Below are 20,301 nucleotides of genomic sequence, written 5' to 3'. Positions count from 1 at the left end.
TGTTTTCATCGAATAAATCCTTAATGTTGTTTTTTTTGTAGAAATTATTCCTTGTTACAAAATCAGTGCATTCAATTAGTATGTGTTTTATTGTGTGAGTGGTATTTGACAAGGTATACATATGGGTTGGCTTTCTTTTTTTTTGGGGGGGGGGCGAGATAGGAGTGTGTTAAATGTGTATGGCCTATTTTTATTCTTGTTAGTTTGACTTCTTTTCTGTTTAGTTTTATATTTTGTTCTTGTTTTAATTTTTGGCATTATTTTGTGAAGTTTGTTGTTAGGATGTTCATTCCAGTAAGTTTGCCATTTTTCTGTTGTGTATTTGTTGATATCTCTTAAGATCTGTGTATAGAATTTTAAAATTTGCATCAATTGCGAGATTTAAGGCGGTTTTTGCTGCTGAATCTGCTAATTCATTACCTTTGATACCAGAATAGCTTGGTATCCAGCAGAAAATGATTTCTTTTTGATTGTTTAATTCAGTTAATTTGTGGAGTAATTTTGTGATTAAGGGGTTGTCCATCTTTTTATTTTTTATAGCTTTTAGAGTAGATTGGGAGTCTGAAAGGATTATAAATTTTTATTCTTTGTTATTGGAGGTTAGATTGAGAACTAAAGTTAGAGCATGTATATCCAATAACACTAAAAATTGATGTTTCTTTTGGGAGGTTTGATTGTTTTTTGGTTGATTTGTTGAGTATTGCTGCATTATTTGTTTAGATCCATCTGTATTGATGTGTGTGTGGTTTGGATACTTTTCATTGAGATCATCATTGTAAGTAATTGCATGGGTTTGTTTCTTTTCAAATATGAAATTTAAACTTAGATCGATGTTGGGGGGGGGTATCAATTTTCCAAGGAGGAGTTTTGAGTAGGACAGTTTCATGGATTTTGGTTATGTATAGATTTGCTTCTTTGGAGATTGGTTTTATTCTGAATCCAAAAGTTTTGATTGTATTTTCTTTCTAATTGAAAAGGCGTTTACAATTTGGGTTTAAAGTGCTATTGTATGCTGGGTTTGTGAGGTTGGCTGTTAGTTTTGTGTAGTACTTTAAACCAAGGTTTTAGTGTCTAAGCATCAGAGGGATTTCATGCACTTCTGGATATAGGCTTTCTACAGAAGAGGTTTAAAATGCTCCTGGTGCTAGTCTTAGTCCGGAGTGGTAGGGATTTTAAGCTGCCATACTCTATTTTAGATAGATCTGATTAGGGCTCTATATAGTGTGAGTAGCGTGTTCTTGTCGGCTCCGTAATTTGTATGGGCAATGACTCGTAGGAGTTGTAGTGTTTTATTGCATTTGGTTTTGATGTAATTGATGTGTGAAACGAAGTTTAATTTTTTGTCAAAAGTGATTCTTAGCTGCTTGTGTAAGGTTGGATCAGGGTACAGTTTGCGTTGGTTACAAAAATGGATTTTGTTTTAGTTTGAAATCATTTTTTGTTGCCCATTTATTAATTTTATTTATGTTATATTGTAATTTTCTTTCGATGGTGTGAATGTATTTTGATCTGTAACTGATTGCACGGTCATCTACGTATAAGGAGCTATGTATATCAGAAGAGAGTTCTTTTATAATATTGTTGATTTTGATGTTGAAGAGAGTTGTTGACAATATTCTACCCTGTGGCACTCCTTGATACTGTGGGTCTAATAAAGTAGAGTCTATGTGAATGTAGAAATATTGTCAGAAGTTTATGAATTCAGGTAGTCTGCCTCTTAGTTCAATGTTATGGAGATCTTTTATGATGCTGTGTTTCTAAGTAGTTTCGTATGCTTTTTCAAGATAAAAAAAAAACAAAAAAAAACAGATGTTACATGTTTCTTATTAATGAAAGATTCTCTGATGTAATTTTCAAGGTTAATGATGTGGTCTATACATCCTCGATTTTTTGGTATCCACATTGAGTTTTTGAAATTATTTTGTTATCTAAATACCATATGAGACGGTAGTTGATTATTCTTTCAAATGTTTTCAAAGGCAGCTTGTGAGAGCTATTGGTCTGTAGTTTTCTGGGTTTGATATATCTTCCCCAAATTTGGGTATCGGTATTACTGTTGCTGGTTTCCATGAACTTGGGAAATCTTTTGTTTCCCATATTTCATTATAAATTTGAGAAGGAGTTTTAATGATTTGAGCAGGATTTGTTTAAGGAAGCTGTAGTGCACTTCATCTGGTTCTACAGCCAAAGTTATGGGATTTTTCTATGGCAGTTTCTAGATCTTTGAGTGAGAAGATTCTATTGTAAGGCTCTTGGTTTTTGGAGTTAAAGTTTATTTTGTACTTTTCTTCATGTTTCTTAAGTATTTGAAATTGTTTATTGTAGTGTAGTGTTGTAGTGATGATGAATTTTCGCCAAAGGTTTTAGCTAGTGTGTTGGCAATATTTTTTTTATCAGTTATTTTCTGTTTTTGAGGAGGTATTTGATTGGGGTAGGATTGTATTTTCCGGATATTTCCTAATCATTTTCCAGACGGTTTTGGGTTGAGTGGTGGTGTTAATTTTGTTGACAAATTATTGCCAGCAGGTTCTTTTGGGACGAGAATTTTGGGGTATGCATTTTTTGGCTATTGTTATGAGTGGTTCAGTGAATTCTTCCATTGTTTAGATTTGGTGTTCTGTTAATTGTAGTGAACAAAGTTCTTTGAATTTTGCCTAGTTGGCTTTGTTTGTGTTCCATCTGGGTATGTGATTTTCGATGGAGTCATTGTAATTGATTATAATAGGGTAGTGATCACTTCCACATGGTTCTTTGTAAATGCTCCATGTATAATCCAAGAAGCTTGATGGATCACACATGGTAAGATCAATGGAATTAGTTCATCTGTTTGTTTTTTTTTTTTATGTGTATGTGGGATTTTTTTTGATTGAGGAGGTGTAGTAAAAAAAAAAAAAAAAAAATCGTGCAAACCTTTTACCACTGGCAACGCCCGCTTCAGAGAGTGAAAGAAGAAGAAGAGAATGGCCACTGCGTCTATTTATAGACTAGAGATCATGGGAAGAGTATGCAAATAACTTTGGACGGTTTTGTCCTATAAAAAGCCTGTATTTGGGAGAGAGGGTGTCTTTTTTATTTGGCAGAAGCAATTGCTGTCAGAAGTGCATTGGACTGCAGGATTGAAGAGTGAAGATTGAGTTGTGGGGTCGTTGTATTTAACCACAAGCTATTTCGGCCAAGAACAGATCATGGAATCTGGGATGTTGAGATTGGGAAAAGATGTGATACCACCTTTTAGTGGAGAAGGTGATGTAGTCGGATGGATAAAGAAAGTAAAACTGGTGGCTAAGCTTCAACATGTGTCAGACCTTGCCAGTTTTATTCCACTTTTTTTGCAGGGAGATGCACTCGCTCTCTATCTTGAGATGAATAATGCAGAACAAGAAGATGCAGAACTGATAGAGATGAGACTCGTGACCGCCTTCACTGAGGGGCCTTTTGAGGCATACGAAAAACTGCAACGATTCAAGTGGACAGGAGAATCGGTGGATGTTTATGCTAATAAAATCAAAAGATTGGCTGGACTGGCGGGATATCTGGGAAGAGGGCTGGAACATACAGCCAAACTGGCATTCATAACTGGATTCCCAGACGATGTATCTGTGGCATTACAGCAGCTACCGAACATAGAGAGAATGGATGTCAGCAAACTGATACCGACTGCACGGCTTTTAGTCAGCAAAAGAGTCGTAGAAACTCGGACATTGGCCGCAAGTGCGCAAACTAATGAGACTAATAAGGGAAAGAAAGAATCAAGCCTTCAGTGCTTTAGATGTCAAGGACCGCACCTAAAAAAAGATTGCACAGAGATCCCTAGGGCCAGGGCAACATGCTACAATTGTGGAAAATTTGGCCACATTGCGAGATATTGTCCTCAGATTCAGGGAAATGGGCAAGGGGGAGCTTCTGCGCCGCAAGCTACCCTAGCAATGAAATGAAGGCGCGATACTGGCCTCTTCCTATAATAGAAGTAGAGGTGAATGATTCTGTAATGACTGCACTTGTCGATACTGGGTGCACCACTACTTTAATCAATTCCAAACTTTTGAAGGGATATGGAAGGAGCGGTACAGTGAAAGCAGTTGATGGGAGGAATATAGAATGTAAAGGAGCCAGACAAGTGGAGATAAAAGTCTGTGGAATGCACGTAAAGGTGAAGGCAATTTTGATGAATCACATCGTTGATGGGATCGACGTCATAATTGGAATGGACGTGATTAATGAGCTGGGAGGTGTAACTATAAAGAAAGCCAAAGTGAAGTTTGGAGATATTCAATGTGCCGTGGCTGCCCATCAGCTGAATGTTTGCAAAATCGAGGATAAAGACTTTGAAGCAAACTTCGATGGAGATAAATGGACAGTAAGATGGACATGGAAGGAAGAGCCTCCAGTATTGCAGAACAAAGTCCAATATTATAAAGACTCTCTGGAAGGCGATAAGAAATTAGAATTCGAGAAAGAGGTGGAAAGATGGATATCGGATGGTATTCTGTTACCATGGAAAGGAGAAAGAAAAGGCGTGTTGCCATTGATGGCAGTATTTCAGGCCACAAAAGGGAAAGTTAGGCCAGTGTTCGACTTTCGTGAGTTGAACCGTTTTGTGGCGTGTCATACAGGGAGCGACATAATAGATGTGATGAAAAGATAAGAAAGTGGAGACAGTTGGTAGGAGGGACCGCAATAGTGGACCTTAAGTCTGCCTACCTGCAACTACATGTGGCAAAGGAACTATGGCAGTACCAGCTGGTCTGTTATAAAGGAAAAACCTATTGCCTAACACGATTAGGATTCGGACTTAATGTCGCACCAAAGATTATGGCAGCCATTTTAAAAACAGTATTAAAGAAAGGAAGTAGGACGAAAGAGGCCACTGATTCATACATTGATGATATAATGGTAGACGTAACGAAAATATCGACACAGGCAGTTGTGGAACATTTGAAGGGGTTTGGGTTAGCAGCAAAATCTCCGGAATCCCTGGACGGAGGAGCGGCACTGGGCCTTAAGCTTATGAAAAATAAGATGGGTGCACTAATTTTCAGGAGAAGCAACGAGATCCCAGAGATGGGAGGAGAAATTAGTAGGCGGGAGCTATTTTCGATCTGTGGTAAATTATTGGGGCACTATCCAATTGCTGGATGGCTGCGATTAGCATGCAGTTATGTGGAAAGAAGAGCAAATGGAGTGGATTGGGAAGAAAAAGTTGATTGCAGAACCATGAAAGTGATGCAGGAGGTTCTAACTGAGGTGAAAAAAGAAGACCCTGTTAATGGCGCTTGGCACATACCTGAAGTGAGCACAGGAGTCGTGTGGTGTGATGCAAGCAATGTTGCAACTGGCGTGGTTGTCGAGATTGGCGGTGTGGTGGCGGAAGATGCAACTTGGCTGAGGAAAAGTGATGACTTTAATCACATTAACATAGCTGAATTAGATGCTGTTCTAAAGGGTGTCAATTTAGCTATCAAATGGAGACTGACAAATATTGAAATAAGAACTGATTCAGCCACTGTACTCAGTTGGGTGAACTCTACTGTGGAGGAGAGTGGCAGAATATGAACAAAGGGTGCTGGAGAAGTGATAATAAAGCGGAGATTAGGGATGCTTAGAGAGTTGATGTCTGAATTGAAACTGCAGATAAAAGCAGTGTTTGTGCCTTCTGAAAGAAACAAGGCAGATGCGCTAACACGGATAAAAAAACAGTGGTTAATTGAGAAAGAGGAGGCGCCGATATGCTGTCTTGGAATTGGAGAAATTAAAGAGTTGCATGACATGCATCACATGGGAGTGGAGAGAACATTATATTTGGTGAGGCAAGTGGATCCGAATGTAAAACGGGAAGAAATTCAGATGATAGTAAAGAACTGTGTTTGGTGTCAATCGATCGATCCTGCCCCAAATATACATAATCCTGGGGAAATTGGAGTTTTAACGAACTGGACGAGACTAGCTATTGACATAGCACACTACCGAGGGGGAGCGTACTTATCAATAATTGATTGTGGGCCAAGTAGACTGGCGATATGGAAGGAACTGCGAGTGGAAGCCGCATCTGCAGTTGCAACTGAATTAGAAAAGGTGATGCTTGAACGAGGTCTAGTAAGGGAGGTGATAATGGACAACGGCACTGTTTTTCGCTCAGAAATCTTTCAGACGATGTTAAAAAAATGGAAGATTAAAAGTTATTACAGGGCAGCCTACAGACCTGGAGGAAATGGCATTGTGGAGCGACATCATCGGACCGTGAAAGCAATAGCTGAGAGAGGAAGAATATCGCCTGAAGAGGCCACATTTTGGTACAACATGTCCCCTAAGGTCGGGCAAAGAGATGACAGTGCCACATAGAGCAATCTTTAATTACGAATGGAGACATCCTAGAGACATGTCATCGGAAATTAATGATCAAAGACCAGCCAGAATCCAAATAGGAGAAGAAGTTTGGGTGAAACCGCCTAATGCCCGATGCACAACGCAGTGGGGAAGAGGAGTGATAACAGGAGTGCAATCCCCAAACAACTTAAGTGTCAATGGAATGCCACGACATGTTTTAGATTTAAGGCGTGTGGTCCATTTAGGTGATGAGGATGGTGGTACTGAGCCAGGGAGTGATGAAGATGAACCGGTGCCGATGCAGAGACCGCAAAGAGAACGCAATGCGCCGATCTGGACACGGGATTATGAGATGTGAATGATCTTTAATGATCATGGGGGCGTGTAGTAAAAAAAAAAAAAAAAAAAAAAAATCGTGCAAACCTTTTACCACTGGCAACGCCCGCTTCAGAGAGTGAAAGAAGAAGAAGAGAATGGCCACTGCGTCTATTTATAGACTAGAGATCATGGGAAGAGTATGCAAATAACTTTGGACGGTTTTTTCTTATAAAAAGCCTGTATTTGGGAGAGAGGGTGTCTTTTTTATTTGGCAGAAGCAATTGCTGTCAGAAGTGCATTGGACTGCAGGATTGAAGAGTGAAGATTGAGTTGTGGGGTCGTTGTATTTAACCACAGGAGGCATAAGTCATTTTTGTTAATTAGTTGTTCAATTTTATTTCCTTTTAAGTTGGTGACTTTACATCCCCATAGCGTACTGTGGCAGTTAAAGTCTCCTAGGAGGATGAATGGTGAAGGTAGTTGTTTTATTAAATTTTCTAGTTCATTTTCATTTATTGGTTGAGCAGATTGTGATTGTTTTGTGTAATGTGACTGGAGTTGTGATTGCTTGGAGATTTGTTTTGACAGAGAAATTACTTTGAGGTATGTCATTCCCTACAAGAATTGAGGTGCCTCCATTAGCACGAAGGCCTGTGTTATGGAAGTAGTTGTATTGTTCATAATTTGGTGTTTTGAAATGATTATTGTTTTGTAGGAAGGTTTCTTGCAAACAGACAATAGCTGAGTTGCAGAGTGAAATGAGTATAAGAAGTTTGTTATAATTAGATTTTATTCCACAACAATTCCATTGGATGATTCGTTTTTTTTTTTTATCCATGAGGTTATTTAATTTTCCTCTATTTCCATCTCTTTAGAGGTAGAGGGTTTATCTTTTGCCAGAGTTTATGCCTTTGGTGAAGTGTTTTGATGAGTTTTTTCTTTGTTTTGTTTGAATCTGGATGTCAATCTGGTCTTGCTTGGGATGTTGCTGTTTTGGCTTCTTGTTCATTTTTTTCCAGCTGGATTACTTGTTTGTTTTTGTTTTTTATCCAGGGTGTTTTCAGTTTCCATTTTTTCTAGAATTTGGAATTTATTTTGAGTGCCTATTGTTTGGTTTTCTCCTTTTCTGGAGCGTTCTTTATTTACTATTTTATCATTGCTTATATTTTTATTATTTTCTGGTGGTTGTTTTGTTGGTTTCTGTGATATTTTTTTATGTTTCTGCTGTAGATGGAATCTTACTTTCTTTGTTTGGCTTTGTTATTTCTATTGTTTTGTTTTCCAGATTATTTTGAAATTCTGGCCATTCCTAAATGTTTAATGTAATTAGTTTGTTTATCAGTTCCTTATATTGATCATATATTTCATTATGTTGGCATGGTTTAGTTTTCTCAGCATATGTGTTGCCTTTCAAGTATGAATCAACTATTTTTCTGACTTCTGGGAATGTTTTTTTTTTTTTACTTTACTTCCATTATTTCGTTTTCTTTTTTATATGTTTTACATATTTTAGAGAAGGCCGAGTGGTCTTCTCTGCTGTTAGTGCATTTCACTTCATTTATGCATTTTTCTTCAGTGTTGTTTGGCTCTGTTGCCGCATTCTCCACATATTCTTTTTCCTTTACAGACTTCTTTATGATGTCCATATTTTTGGCAGTTGAAACACTTTAACGGAGTTGGAATGTATTTATCTACTTTTATGCTTAAGTAGATATCTTGATTTCTTTGAGTATTGTTGGTGTGTTGAAAGTTGATATATATATGTATTGGTGGTTATTATTTTATTGCGTTTTTTTATGTTGATACGAATGTGATTACTCCTTGTTTTTCAATTCGGTTTTTATTTCTTCCTTTGTTGCTAATGATAGCTTGTAGCTTCGAATTACTCCTTTTAAAATGTTTAGTCTTTCATGGGGAAAGACTTTGCACTTATACTCATGGAAATTCTTTATTGTAAGTAGAGATTGGGCATCTTTATGATTGGTTACTTCGACTAGTAGGTTTCCGTGTTTTGTTTTTTTTTTAATTGTTTTTGGTTTATGTTTTGTAGATGATATCTTTTCTATTAGAAAGGGTGATAAGTTTCCAATTTTTTTATTTTCTATTAATTCAATAACTAGGAATCTTGGGAAGTTTCCTTCGTTTATAGATGGAATGGTTTTCCTAGTTTTGGATTTTTGTTCCTCATCTGAGCTAGAGAGGTCAGAGTTACAGGAATGGTTTCTTTTAAGGGCTTGGAGAGGAAAGTATTTGTTTTTTTCAGCCATGTATTTTGGGGTTTATTTTTCATCAACCACACTCCCTACCCACCTCGGAGTCCAAAATGCGGACATAGTAAGAGAGAAAACCCATTCGCCTTGACCATGTCAGAGCTACGTGGAGGATATACTCTTTTGATAAGTTCTCAAGCACTTTATTTCCTGGTCATTATGCCCTCAAAAATACATATGTTCAGATGGAGTGTTAAGTTCTGGTTTTTCCAATTGATTGCTCCTTGCCACCGCCTTCTAGCACTTACTTGATATTTTTGGTAGTGGGGGGAGGGGGAAATTGGAGTACCTTTGAGTTTTATTCTTTGTTATGGTAGTTGGTATTTTGAGTGTAAGTGCTAGGGTTTGGCGTGACTGGCCAATTGGTTAGATCGGGCTTCTCTGACTGCCCATCTAGCCGAAGTAAGAGCCGAAGTGATGTGTTGCGGTGCCTAGACTTCTATGCACCCAGGTCTAGGTTAGCTCAATCACCAGGATCATGTCCTAAAATGTTACATTTTACCCACAGCTAACTGGTTGGCCCATTGAGGGATTTTTACCCTCAGCAGGGAGGCAGTCTGCTTATTCTGATGCCCTACCAACAGGGCGAAGAAAAAAAAAAAAAAAATAAAAAAGGGTTTATACTTCAGGTTGTTTACATTTTCCTATATCCACTCATGGGTTCCAATTTGCTGATTTTGTAGGATAAGATAGAGATAGAGGTAAAGACTTGTAGTGGATTTTGTTTTTATTTATCCCGGCCCTGCAGAACATGATTCAGCTCTGCAAAGGGAAAAGGGTTATAATATTCTTGGTTGGTGTGTTTTAAGTCAGGAAGCCAGTCGTGGGAGTGGAAAAAGAAAAAAAATGGAGGCGGACTTGTTTTTGTTTTGGGCTTTGCAGAACATGATTTAGTTGTGCAAAGAGTTAAAAAATAAAATAAAAAGGTGTTAATGTAAGAGCATTTGAGTCAGGAAGCCATCTTCAGACAGCCTTGAAAATTCAGTATGTTATACATTTTATGAGATGACTGACCAATTTTTATGATTTCAGGTTCAAATGAACAGCTACAGCAGGAATTGGAATACACCTTACTAAAGCCTGATTGTCACAGCTGGTGAATTTCAAAAGTACAATCTGAACATGAGGATACTTTAAAATAATATGCGATAAAATTCTGTTTTAAAATTGAAAAAAATGTTACAGAAACGTATGGAATGATTCAGACTTTTGGACCATCTTGCATGAATCGAGCATCAGTTTTTGAGTGGCATAAGAGAATTGGAACTTTGTCAGTGAGAGTTGAAGACATGGATAGAAATGATATGAGAATGATACAATGGATGCGTAATATGAATCTTGATGACAGGCTTAGATCTGACGAGCTCAAAAGAATAAACGCAAACAGTATGAGGAAATGTGCAGAGATATAGAAAACAAGGAAAGAAAAACAAGGAAAAGAAGAGAAAAAAATTTTTGAAGAGAATTATCTCCCTAAGACTTGATTTGTGAATTCAACTGATCTGATCGGTCGAGGAGTGCATTATATTTGTTGTGTTTTCAGATTGGTACTTCAATTGTAAAGGTAATTAGGACCATATTTTACATACAGCACCTAGTATTTCAAAATGGTTGTCCATATAAGTGGATGGTAAGACTAGTATATTTATTATAGGACACCTGATATTTTAAGTTTTATATAATAATAGGTTGATCTACTCTATAAATATTTTATAATAGTCATCAGTGTAAATAAAATAAAACAGTCAAACTTAAAATAAAAAGAAAATAAAGTACATCTAAACTCCATAAAACTACATCTAGATATTTATTTATACTTTTCCATGGAGTGTTTTTATTCTTTAAGTTTAGATGTTTCTTTTTTTTTTTTTTACATAGGCATCACCACATTATCAAGGCCAAGAGGCCACTCAAGGATAAGGGTTAAAGAGTGTACAGTAGAAATTGGACAATATAGTAATCATTAGTAATGAAAATTCGGTAAATTTGATAACTTATATGGAACGGCTCATCAAGAACTTATTTACGTTAGACTTGAAGACAACCATATTGTAGTCAGCCGGAAAGCAGGAAAATGGAAGACAATTCCACAGGCGTGCAGTTCTAAGAAAGAAGCTTTGTTCATGGAATCTATATTTAGGTTTAGGCACAGATAAAGAGTGGGGGGAATCATTGATAGTGTTTACAGCTAGACGAGCGTTTCTTGTGAAAGTTAGGTGAGGGGGGACCATAGACTGAAGCTCAGTTGAACACTTTCCATGAAAATAACGATACATCAGAGACAAACTCGCAACATCTCTTCTGTGAGATAGAGGTTGCAAGGAAGAGAAAAGGACATCTCCTACGAGGCTACAAAGTCTATTTTGAACTCTATCAAGGCAGGACAAGTCCTTTCTAGCAGCTCCTGCTCAGATGCGGCAACAGTACTTCATCCTTGGACGTACCTGGCTCTTATATAGATTGAGAATTGCATCAGCAGTGAGATATCTACTGCATCAATAGAAAGATCACACCATTTTTCCAGTGGCCTTGGCAACAGATTTGATGTACGTGTTCCATTTAAGAGCAGGAGTAATGGTCAAGCCAAGAAGCTTGTCAAAACTTGAGGCCTCTTCAAGACGAGAGCGATTCATTTCAATTGATGTCAGATGTGGATCAGAATGTTGATGATGTAAAGAGAGAAGCTTGGTTTATATGCATTAAAAGTAACCAGCCACTCCTTTCCCCATTGTACCACGTGCTCAAGATCAGAGGAGAGAGAATCGGAGAGAACTTGGTCGTTTACTGTCTTAGATGTGCTACCATAAATGGTTTCTAATACGATATATAAATATTATTTAGTTCAATCAGACATTACCATTTAATATTAAATTCCAGAGAATTAAAATCTGAACAGAATTTATGGGATGACTTAATAGGTAAAGAAATATATTTTTATACCAGTAGCTTTTAGTGGTCTCCCCATAACGAAAGGAGGGTGGACCTGTAAATTCACCCTTGTCTGTTTGTCTGTCTGCACTTTTCTCAATAACTACGTCTTGGGATTTTTTTAAAGTTTTGCACAAACATTAAACATGATATGAGTAAAAAAGTAACAGAACAGATTTTCCGGGAAAACTCCGGTTGCCCCCATCCCACCCCACCCCAGGGATGCCTTTCAGATTAAAATGGCTAAAATTAACACTTTTGTGCTTATTAAAAAAATTTGATGTCTTAGATTTTTATAAAAGTTGTAACTAACTGATTTCTATATAATTTTGTCTATACTTCGCAATAACTCTTTTAGGACTATTTTTGGGACTATTTTACCATATTTGTCCAAAATTTTCTATGTATGTCTATTTAGCAGTTTTACATGGTGCTGAACTCAAATTTGACTATGTTAAGGCTTTGGGGACTTTTGGAGCTAAATAGCAGGGGAGGAAGGGGGGGGGGGCAAATGATGGACTTAGTCACTTTTTTTTTGCATGGTGCAGAACTCAAATTTACATATGTTAAGGCCTAAAAATGCACTGTTTGTTCATTTTCACTAGGATTTGATGCCCCCTGGGGACTTTTGAGGCTAAAGGGGGGAGGGGAGCACAAATGCTGAACTTAGTCATTTTTTTATGCCTTGTTCAATGTGCACTCATGGTGGACCATGCATGCTTCACTTGTTTAAATACATTTCAATAGTATAAGAATCCATTTTTATGTTTATTTTATTCTAACCAAGAATTTTTATTTTTTTTTATTTTTGGAGATAATTCTTTTGCATCTCATATAGACCTGTGCATGATAAATTGTTTGAAAGTCAACAAGTCGTTAATTACGACAGCAAAAATAATCAGTGACAAGGAATATGAATTTCATTTTGCAACATCAACTGCATGTGTTGAATGTAATATCACACAGGATTAGTGAATCAATTGATGAAGGATGTATTTCTTGAGCAATAGCTCTTGATATATTTGATAAGAGTTTGGCACAAAGGTTTGCTTCTATGGAATATCTGGAAATGTCTTTACAACCATTAAATCCTTTCTCTCAGATAGGTTTATAAAAGTAGTTGTTGATGGGCAGAAGTCCAAAACACATTGTATCTATGTCGGCATGCTTCAGGGATCTATTCTAGGTCAAACCTTCTTCTGGATCTTCAAACTCATATTGTAAGATCATTTGTTGATTTTTATGCAGATGACACAACCATTTATGGCAACACTTCAAAGAGCATTAATGATTTTTCTCTTCCAACCTAGAGTATGCAGTTTAATGTAGATAAAAAAAAATGGCTGGTTATTTTTAATACACCTAAAATCAAGCTTCTCTCCTTTCACCACCAATGCTCCAATCCTCATTTTGTTTCAATTGAAATGGAGGGTTTTTTCCTTCAAGCCTTCTACTTCTAGGACTGACCTTCATGCCCGACCTCAAATGGAAGACTTATATCTATTGCTAAGGTCACTGGAAAAATAGTTGGATCTTTCTATCACTCCAGACGGTATCTTACCCCTGATGCAACCATCTACTTGTATAAAAGCCAAATATGTCCCAAGAGAGATTACTATTGCTACATCTGGAGCCACTCAGGGCATCCTTTCCTGCCTCAACTAAGAACAAAACAACTTGAAACCTAGTGAGGGATGTCCTCTTCTCCACAATCTCTTTCTCATAGAAGATAAATTGCTAGTCTTTCTCTACTCATCATTATTTCCATGGAGATATTGTACAATTTATGATTGCTCTGCAAGACATTTACAACAAGAACTCATCTTGCTACAACTGTAAATTTTCTTTTCTCCATCTGTATACCTAAAATGAAGCAAAACTTCTATGAGCAAAGTTTCTCCTTAAGTAACCTCATGTATTGTGTTCTCTAGAACACAATACATGGGGTTGCTTCCCAGTTGACATGGCATGACGGCATGGTCGTTTTCAAGTTCAATCTTAAATTCTTGTTGAGCCATCCTCTTAAATAATCTCAGTTTAAATCATTGTTACAAATCCTCAAGTTACTCTTTCACTTTTCAGGTAACAAACTCATTCATTCTTATTCTCAAGTGGCCTTTGTGTCTTAATAAGTGGTGATTTGTTAGTATATTAAAGAAAAAAAAAAGACATTAAAGAATTAGAATACAATGAAAATTAACTTTAAAATGAATGTTTGTCTACCTGGCCCGTTCGAATTTTGACTTGACTTGCAATAATATATCTTGGGCCCATTTCTCCTGCAAAACCACATCTGGAGGAAAAAATAAAAAGAATTTTAAATTTGTTCAAAAAAATTGTGTAGAAATCTAAGAATGAACACACTCTACATCTAAAGAATGCAACTGAAAAACAAGTACATAAAAAAATAATTTTGGTTCTTTTGGAGGTCATCTTTTATTTGAGGCCAAGAAATCTTGAGTCAATCCCGGAAATGACCAAAGCTTTTTTTTTTTTTGAGGAAGTTTTTTCAATTTTTACAAGCTAAAACTTTTTTTTAACCCTAACCTAATAAAATTAGAAAAAAAAAAGAACACCCACTTGAATATATTTTACTTCATGAAGGATTTATTTTGTATGAAAATCTATTAACTTTTTTTTTAGTCATTCAAAAATTAAAAAAAAGGATCTCTTAATCATGCACTAATTGACTATTAGTGACAAATAGTCAGCTTAGAGTTAGGCTTAGATCAAGGTAAACAAGAGTAATTGTAAACCAGTTGTCTAGTATTTGATATCTTTGTTTGTCATTGTGATTTTTTTCTTCAGTTTCTGACGAGATAAACATTTGATGGTTTCTGGTTATTTACAAAAATTTTCTTGGTTTTGTTTGGTTCAAATTCTGAAGAAGTACTATGTTTAAAAATTTTTTAAATAGAATCTCAAAAATCTACATTTTAGAGATGGCAGGTGGGGTTGTATACATAGTTTTATTTACTGAAAAAAATTATTTTTGCAAAGTTTTCATTTTCTTTTACAGATATATATATATATAATATAAAGCTGAATGTGTGTGTGTCTGATCACGAATAGGCTCCTATATGGTTGACTATTTTAAAAAACTGATTACATATAATGATAGAAGATGTATCGAGACACAGGAATGGGTATGTTTGATCTGGCAGAACGGTGGTTCATTAAAATTGTAGGGTCTGCGTTCGCGCCTGGTCCACAAAGTATGGAAATAAAAAATTTAAAAATTAAAAAAAAAAAACGTTTACAAGTGTTTTTGATAAAGATGTACATAAGAATACTTTGATAAGTATATTTTAACTTAAATAGGGATGGTATAATAAAATTGTGGGGTCTGCGTTCACGCCTGGCCTCCATGGAATGGAAATAGGCACAAACTTTAATAAAGACTTTTCATATCTATCTGCGTAAGTATACTATGATAATTATGTTTCAGTTTGAAGAAATATGGTATAATAAAATTATGGGGTGTTCGTTTGCACCTGACCTCCATAGAATGGAAATATGTCACAAAGTTTAACAAGGTTTTTTAATATAGATCCACAGAATATTGTGATAAGTGTTTCAGTATGTACAGGTATGGTATAATAAATTATGGGGTTTATCTATTTTATTTTTACTTTCATCATATTTTGCTTTGGTTTTGATACCCCCAAATTCGAAGCTATCTCTTTACAACCCTCCCTTTTCATAACCTATCATACTTTCATAAATCAGAGTCCATTTTCAAAACTTATAAAACATTTGCCTTTTAGCACGGTAGCGAAAGAGGCCACCTTTCTTGCAGCAGCCTTGGCAATTATCTCAATGTATGTGTGCCAATTCATGGTTGTCTGAATGTTAACCCTAGGAGCTCGAGGGAAATACTGTCAGGCAGTGTATCATTAGCTATGCCAATCAGTGGATGAGAATGGAATTATTAAAAGAAATAAGTTTAGTCTTGGCAGCATTGAACGTTACCAACCAGTTACGGCCCCATTCACTATAGAGTGGAGGTCTTCCTCTAGAGTTTTAACAATTTCCTTAGATATTTGTTTATTAGTTTTATCTTTGTTTGTTATAGAGCGTGGTATTATCAGCCCTATCGTAGAAAACATTTTATCAAGAAAATCATTTATGAATATCAGGAATAATAAAGGATGGACATCCACATTTATATCATGTTTTGGTGTACAACCATCACGGATAACCGGGATTGTTCTCTTTCATCTAAAAAAGATTTGATTATGTGAGTAATAACATACGATTTGATTTTCATGAGAAGACCAAACCCTGTCAAATGACTTGGATATGCCTACGGCTACCGACCTAGCTTCTCCTGCCTTATCCAGTTCAGAGATCACAGTTATGATATCTGAAATAGAATGGGTTTGTTGTTGGTTGGATAAAAGTTTGTCTGCGAGGTGGCGGACTGGTAGATGATTAAGGACTCAAAAGATTTATGCGAAGAAAGAAAGGGGGCTAATGGGACGATAATTGAGCGAGTCAGTTCTTTCGCCAGAATTCTTGTTAACTGGTACAACAGAAGCAATTTTCCAGCAGTCGGGAAAGCAAGAGTCATTAAGGCATTTGTTGCAGAACCGGAGCAACATCAGCAGAGCATTTTTTAAATAGTATAGCAGGGATAAGATTGGCTCACATGCCTTCGAGGTGTCTAGATTTATTAAGGCATCACAAACAAGGGAATGATTTTGAGATCAACGAGTGTGGCTATTGTCTGCAAAGGGAAATTTGGGAAGGGAGTGGCCTGCTGGGTCTCAATGTTGGGCAAGCAGATTTTCCTTTCAGTAGCTGTGCAAATAATTGTTAAATGAAAGGCTTTTGCGTTTATTACTTATTTATTTGTTCACTTTACTATTTTGTTTACTTCTACTTTGTTTTCTTTTTATGATTGCGTTTACTTTTACAGGTCTGTGTGTTCTTATCAATGTTCTTACTTATATATGTGTGTGTGTGTGTGTGTGTGTGTGTGTGTGTGTGTATTCTTATCCTTGTTACGTGCAGTTCACTGTTATATGTGTGTGTGTGTGTGTGTGTGTTCTTATCTTTACACCGTTTCTTGCCTTGAAAGTCTTCAAGACGTGTATGTGCCATGTATAATGCGTACATACCTGGTTTCCTTGGCCAGCGGAAGATGCCTTCTTGGATGTTGGTCTCCATCTCGTGGGGAGTGGTCACTGCAGACAGATGTATCGATAAACAACAAGATGGATTTGAAGCTTCAATCTTTCATTTCAAGGCAAGCCTATCATCTCGAACCCTGATTGTCGAATTTCCTGTCTGCATTCTCTGCTGCACAAAACCAACTCTCAGCCCATGTGGTCGTCAACTGAAAGCCTACGACCACAATTCCCGTGTCACCTCTAATTTCCGGTGCATTCTCTCTAGGTTGATATCTGTCAAACCTAACCTTTTGTGACCCTGACAATTCGCTGATGGGAAATGAAATATACTTACATAACTTCTATTTCTAAAACTACCTATATAGCAATTAAGCTGGGATTCCCAATACTACACAATCTCAAGGATAGTGGGGGAATTGTCACTTTTCATTACTGTTATAAATTTTCTAGAAATCATGAATTCCTAATTTCTGTGATTTGATGCGTTTTCTGATAACTTTGGAATGCCTTCTCTTGGCTGGGGCTATTTCTCTCTTGCAATTATTTCTAGCTTCTACAAACTTTTACCTATTTGTGTTAGACTCGTGTCAGATAAGTCTGCGGAATGCATACTGCTTTCGAGCGATAGCAGTTGCACAATCAGAGGTGAAGAGTGTGGTTTGAGAAAGTACTTTTGTGTGGGAATGTGTGCTTCAATTGCTGCATTGAACCATTCAGTAGTTTCATTTGCATATTGTTCCACAGGAAGAGAAAAGATACTACTCCATCGAGCGTCTCTGATGTGATCCCTGATGGCTTCTCAGTCAGCCTTCTTATAGTACCTTGTTGTTTTGAGTAATGGCTCTTCAGTTTCAAATCGAGAGTTTAGGGTGATTTCTACCATTATCATGTGATCGGCATTCCTGTCGGCTATGAGTATTTATTACATAGTTATCAGGAATTGTGGTTAGAAATAAATCTAGAAGTGAGGCTTGTTGGTCCTGTTGATTTGGGAGACAGGTCGGAAACGTAACTGTCTGTGATAGGGAATGGGATATAGAGAAGCTATGCATTATGCGTGTAAATAGAGAAACTAAGCCAATTACTATGGTGGACATTAAAGTCACTAAATACATGTACTTGCACGCGAGTATCTAGGGAATGTGCTGTATCTATACTGTCAGAGACTTCGTTCGTTAGGATACAATTCTGGTTCGAGGGAAAACAGTAAAGCCTGATCACCACCTGATTCTAGTTTGGATTCTCTAGTCAAAGGGAGGGTGTTTCGAATATAGACTTCAAGTCTGTGCATATGTCCGAGTCCTTACAGCAAAGAAGATTTTACTGTTTTCTGTTTACATTGGGGAGGGGGCGTGGATGGTGTTAAAGTAGTCAGTGTTGTCTTGTAGAGTAAGGTAATATTTACCTATTTTTCAAATGAAACGTTTTCATATCTTTTACTACAAAGAATTGAAATTTGGGAAATATTTATGGTATTTTTTACGACCTGCCCCAGCGTAGTATAAACACCCCATGTTAAGAACGGCTTTCGGAATAACCCCCCCAACCTCCATGATAAGAACGGCTTTCGAGGTTGGGGGTATTCCGAAAGCCGTTCTTAACCTGGGAAGATTGGGGTGTTTATAATAGGCTGGGGCAGGTCATGTAGTCTGATAAATCAGAAGTACCTGAATTTTCACGAAGAGTTTTAACCCTCTGGTATTTTTTTTTAGATTAGGTCCACCTCCACAATTTTCTTTTAAATGACACCTTTTAACAGTTTTCGACTATGCTGAATATGAAAATCGCATTGAAATTTTGCAGAAATAATTAGTTATCGAGATATAAAAAGTTGTACCCTTGCATTATATTTTAAAATTCATAATGATCGGTGAAATGACTGAATGAGCACGGGTGAATTCTGTACATACATATAAACATATCTAACTTTATAAATAAAAATAAATTAGACTTTTAGAAAAATTAATATACAACTTATATTCAACAGCTTTTTGTCATATATTGAATTCAGTTTATTTATTTTACTTAAAAACATATTTATATTAATTGCATTGCCAAATTTGTCAAGTTATTATAAAGAAATTTCAGCGTTAGAGAAGTTAACAAGTGAAATGAATTCGTATTTTAAATAAATACTTACTTTGTATATGCGGTCCCGATATCCAGAACGACAGCAGGAAACACAGAGGCTTCGTAAAGAGGCATTTTCGTTTTTAGTAAACACTTTTTTTCACAAGTACTTCTCTAAACGCCAGACGCCATCGTCAGAACGTCGGTAATATTAGAGGAAGTTGCTATTTTTTAACGGAAACACTCGAACGAATGATTGTCGTTTAATTTCGTTACTGGAAATATATAAACTTAACTGAAAATAGTATATTATTAAAAAGCATTAAATTCGCTAAAATTATAACAATATGAATATTGTATGAAGTATTTAAATATTAATCTCCACTATAAAAAAATAAATAAATAAGTGTTCACGGAAATAAGCGAAAATTTTCGTATGAACTCGGCATGTCAGCTGTTGTAAAATAAATAAATAAATAAATACAATTTCCGAATTTTCTTGAGGATTAAAATTTGAAAAAAATAATATTTTGAGAATTAATAACAACGCAATAAACATTGGTGCTAATGCAGAGAATGATCCGCGCTATTTTGTAAATGGTATTTCCACGTTTAAAGTTGTATGAAATGTTTTTTTATTCAATTGTAAGGTTAAAGTACAGAATAGGTACAAGAACACACCCTCCCCCTCCCCATGCTAAGAATGGCTTTTTAAATAATAACGTTATTATTTCAGCACGGATCACTCTCTGCATGAGTACCCAAACATTATATGATTAAAATGACGATAAAATAATCGACTACCCAAAACAAATTATTTGATTATTTGGTAAATGTTACCTTACGTTACAACAGAACACAGATCATTCTACTTTGCTTTTTCAGGGATATTGAGGCTGACAACGAATCTGATAATCAAACCCGCAGCAAATTTACCGTTTGCATGGTATGAACCCCTAGACCTTGGGACTATTTTGTGCATTTTCACCGCCTTGTTTTTCTTACATGATACGTTCGCGTGGTAAACTTGCAGCGAGTTTGATTATCAGATTAATTGTCAGCGACCGCGAATACCCTTAAAAAAACAAATTAGAATGGTCGGTGTTCCGTTGTAGCGTAAGGTAACATTTACCGATTATTTTTGTTACTGTTGCTAAAGACGGTATGTAACATTTTTGTAAATCTGTAGAGATTCTCTACTGAAACACCTCCCTTCTGGAGATACAAGACTTGCGAGATCAGTTAAGAGAATTAAT

The 20,301-nt window shown here is 36.4% G+C and overlaps 1 protein-coding gene across 1 annotated transcript in view; it reads right to left on the bottom strand.

Moving 5' to 3' along the window:
• LOC145267129 (actin-related protein 10-like) overlaps positions 1-19,286 on the bottom strand; it is a 62,177-nt gene extending 42,891 nt beyond the window's left edge. The window contains exons 1-2 of the mRNA XM_080123166.1: positions 19,116-19,286; positions 14,064-14,133 (exon numbers count right to left, since the gene is read on the bottom strand). Coding sequence (XP_079979292.1) covers positions 14,064-14,133; positions 19,116-19,180 — 135 coding nt within the window. The 5' untranslated portion in view covers positions 19,181-19,286. The remainder of the gene's footprint in view (positions 1-14,063; positions 14,134-19,115) is intronic.
• Positions 19,287-20,301: the final 1,015 nt, after the last annotated feature.

This window comes from Euprymna scolopes, chromosome 42 (assembly GCF_053919585.1).
Source record: "Euprymna scolopes isolate OS-2025 chromosome 42, ASM5391958v1, whole genome shotgun sequence".
NCBI lineage: Eukaryota > Metazoa > Mollusca > Cephalopoda > Sepiida > Sepiolidae > Euprymna > Euprymna scolopes.
Note: the sequence above shows the minus strand (reverse complement) of the source record. Positions and strands in the feature narration are given on the sequence as shown.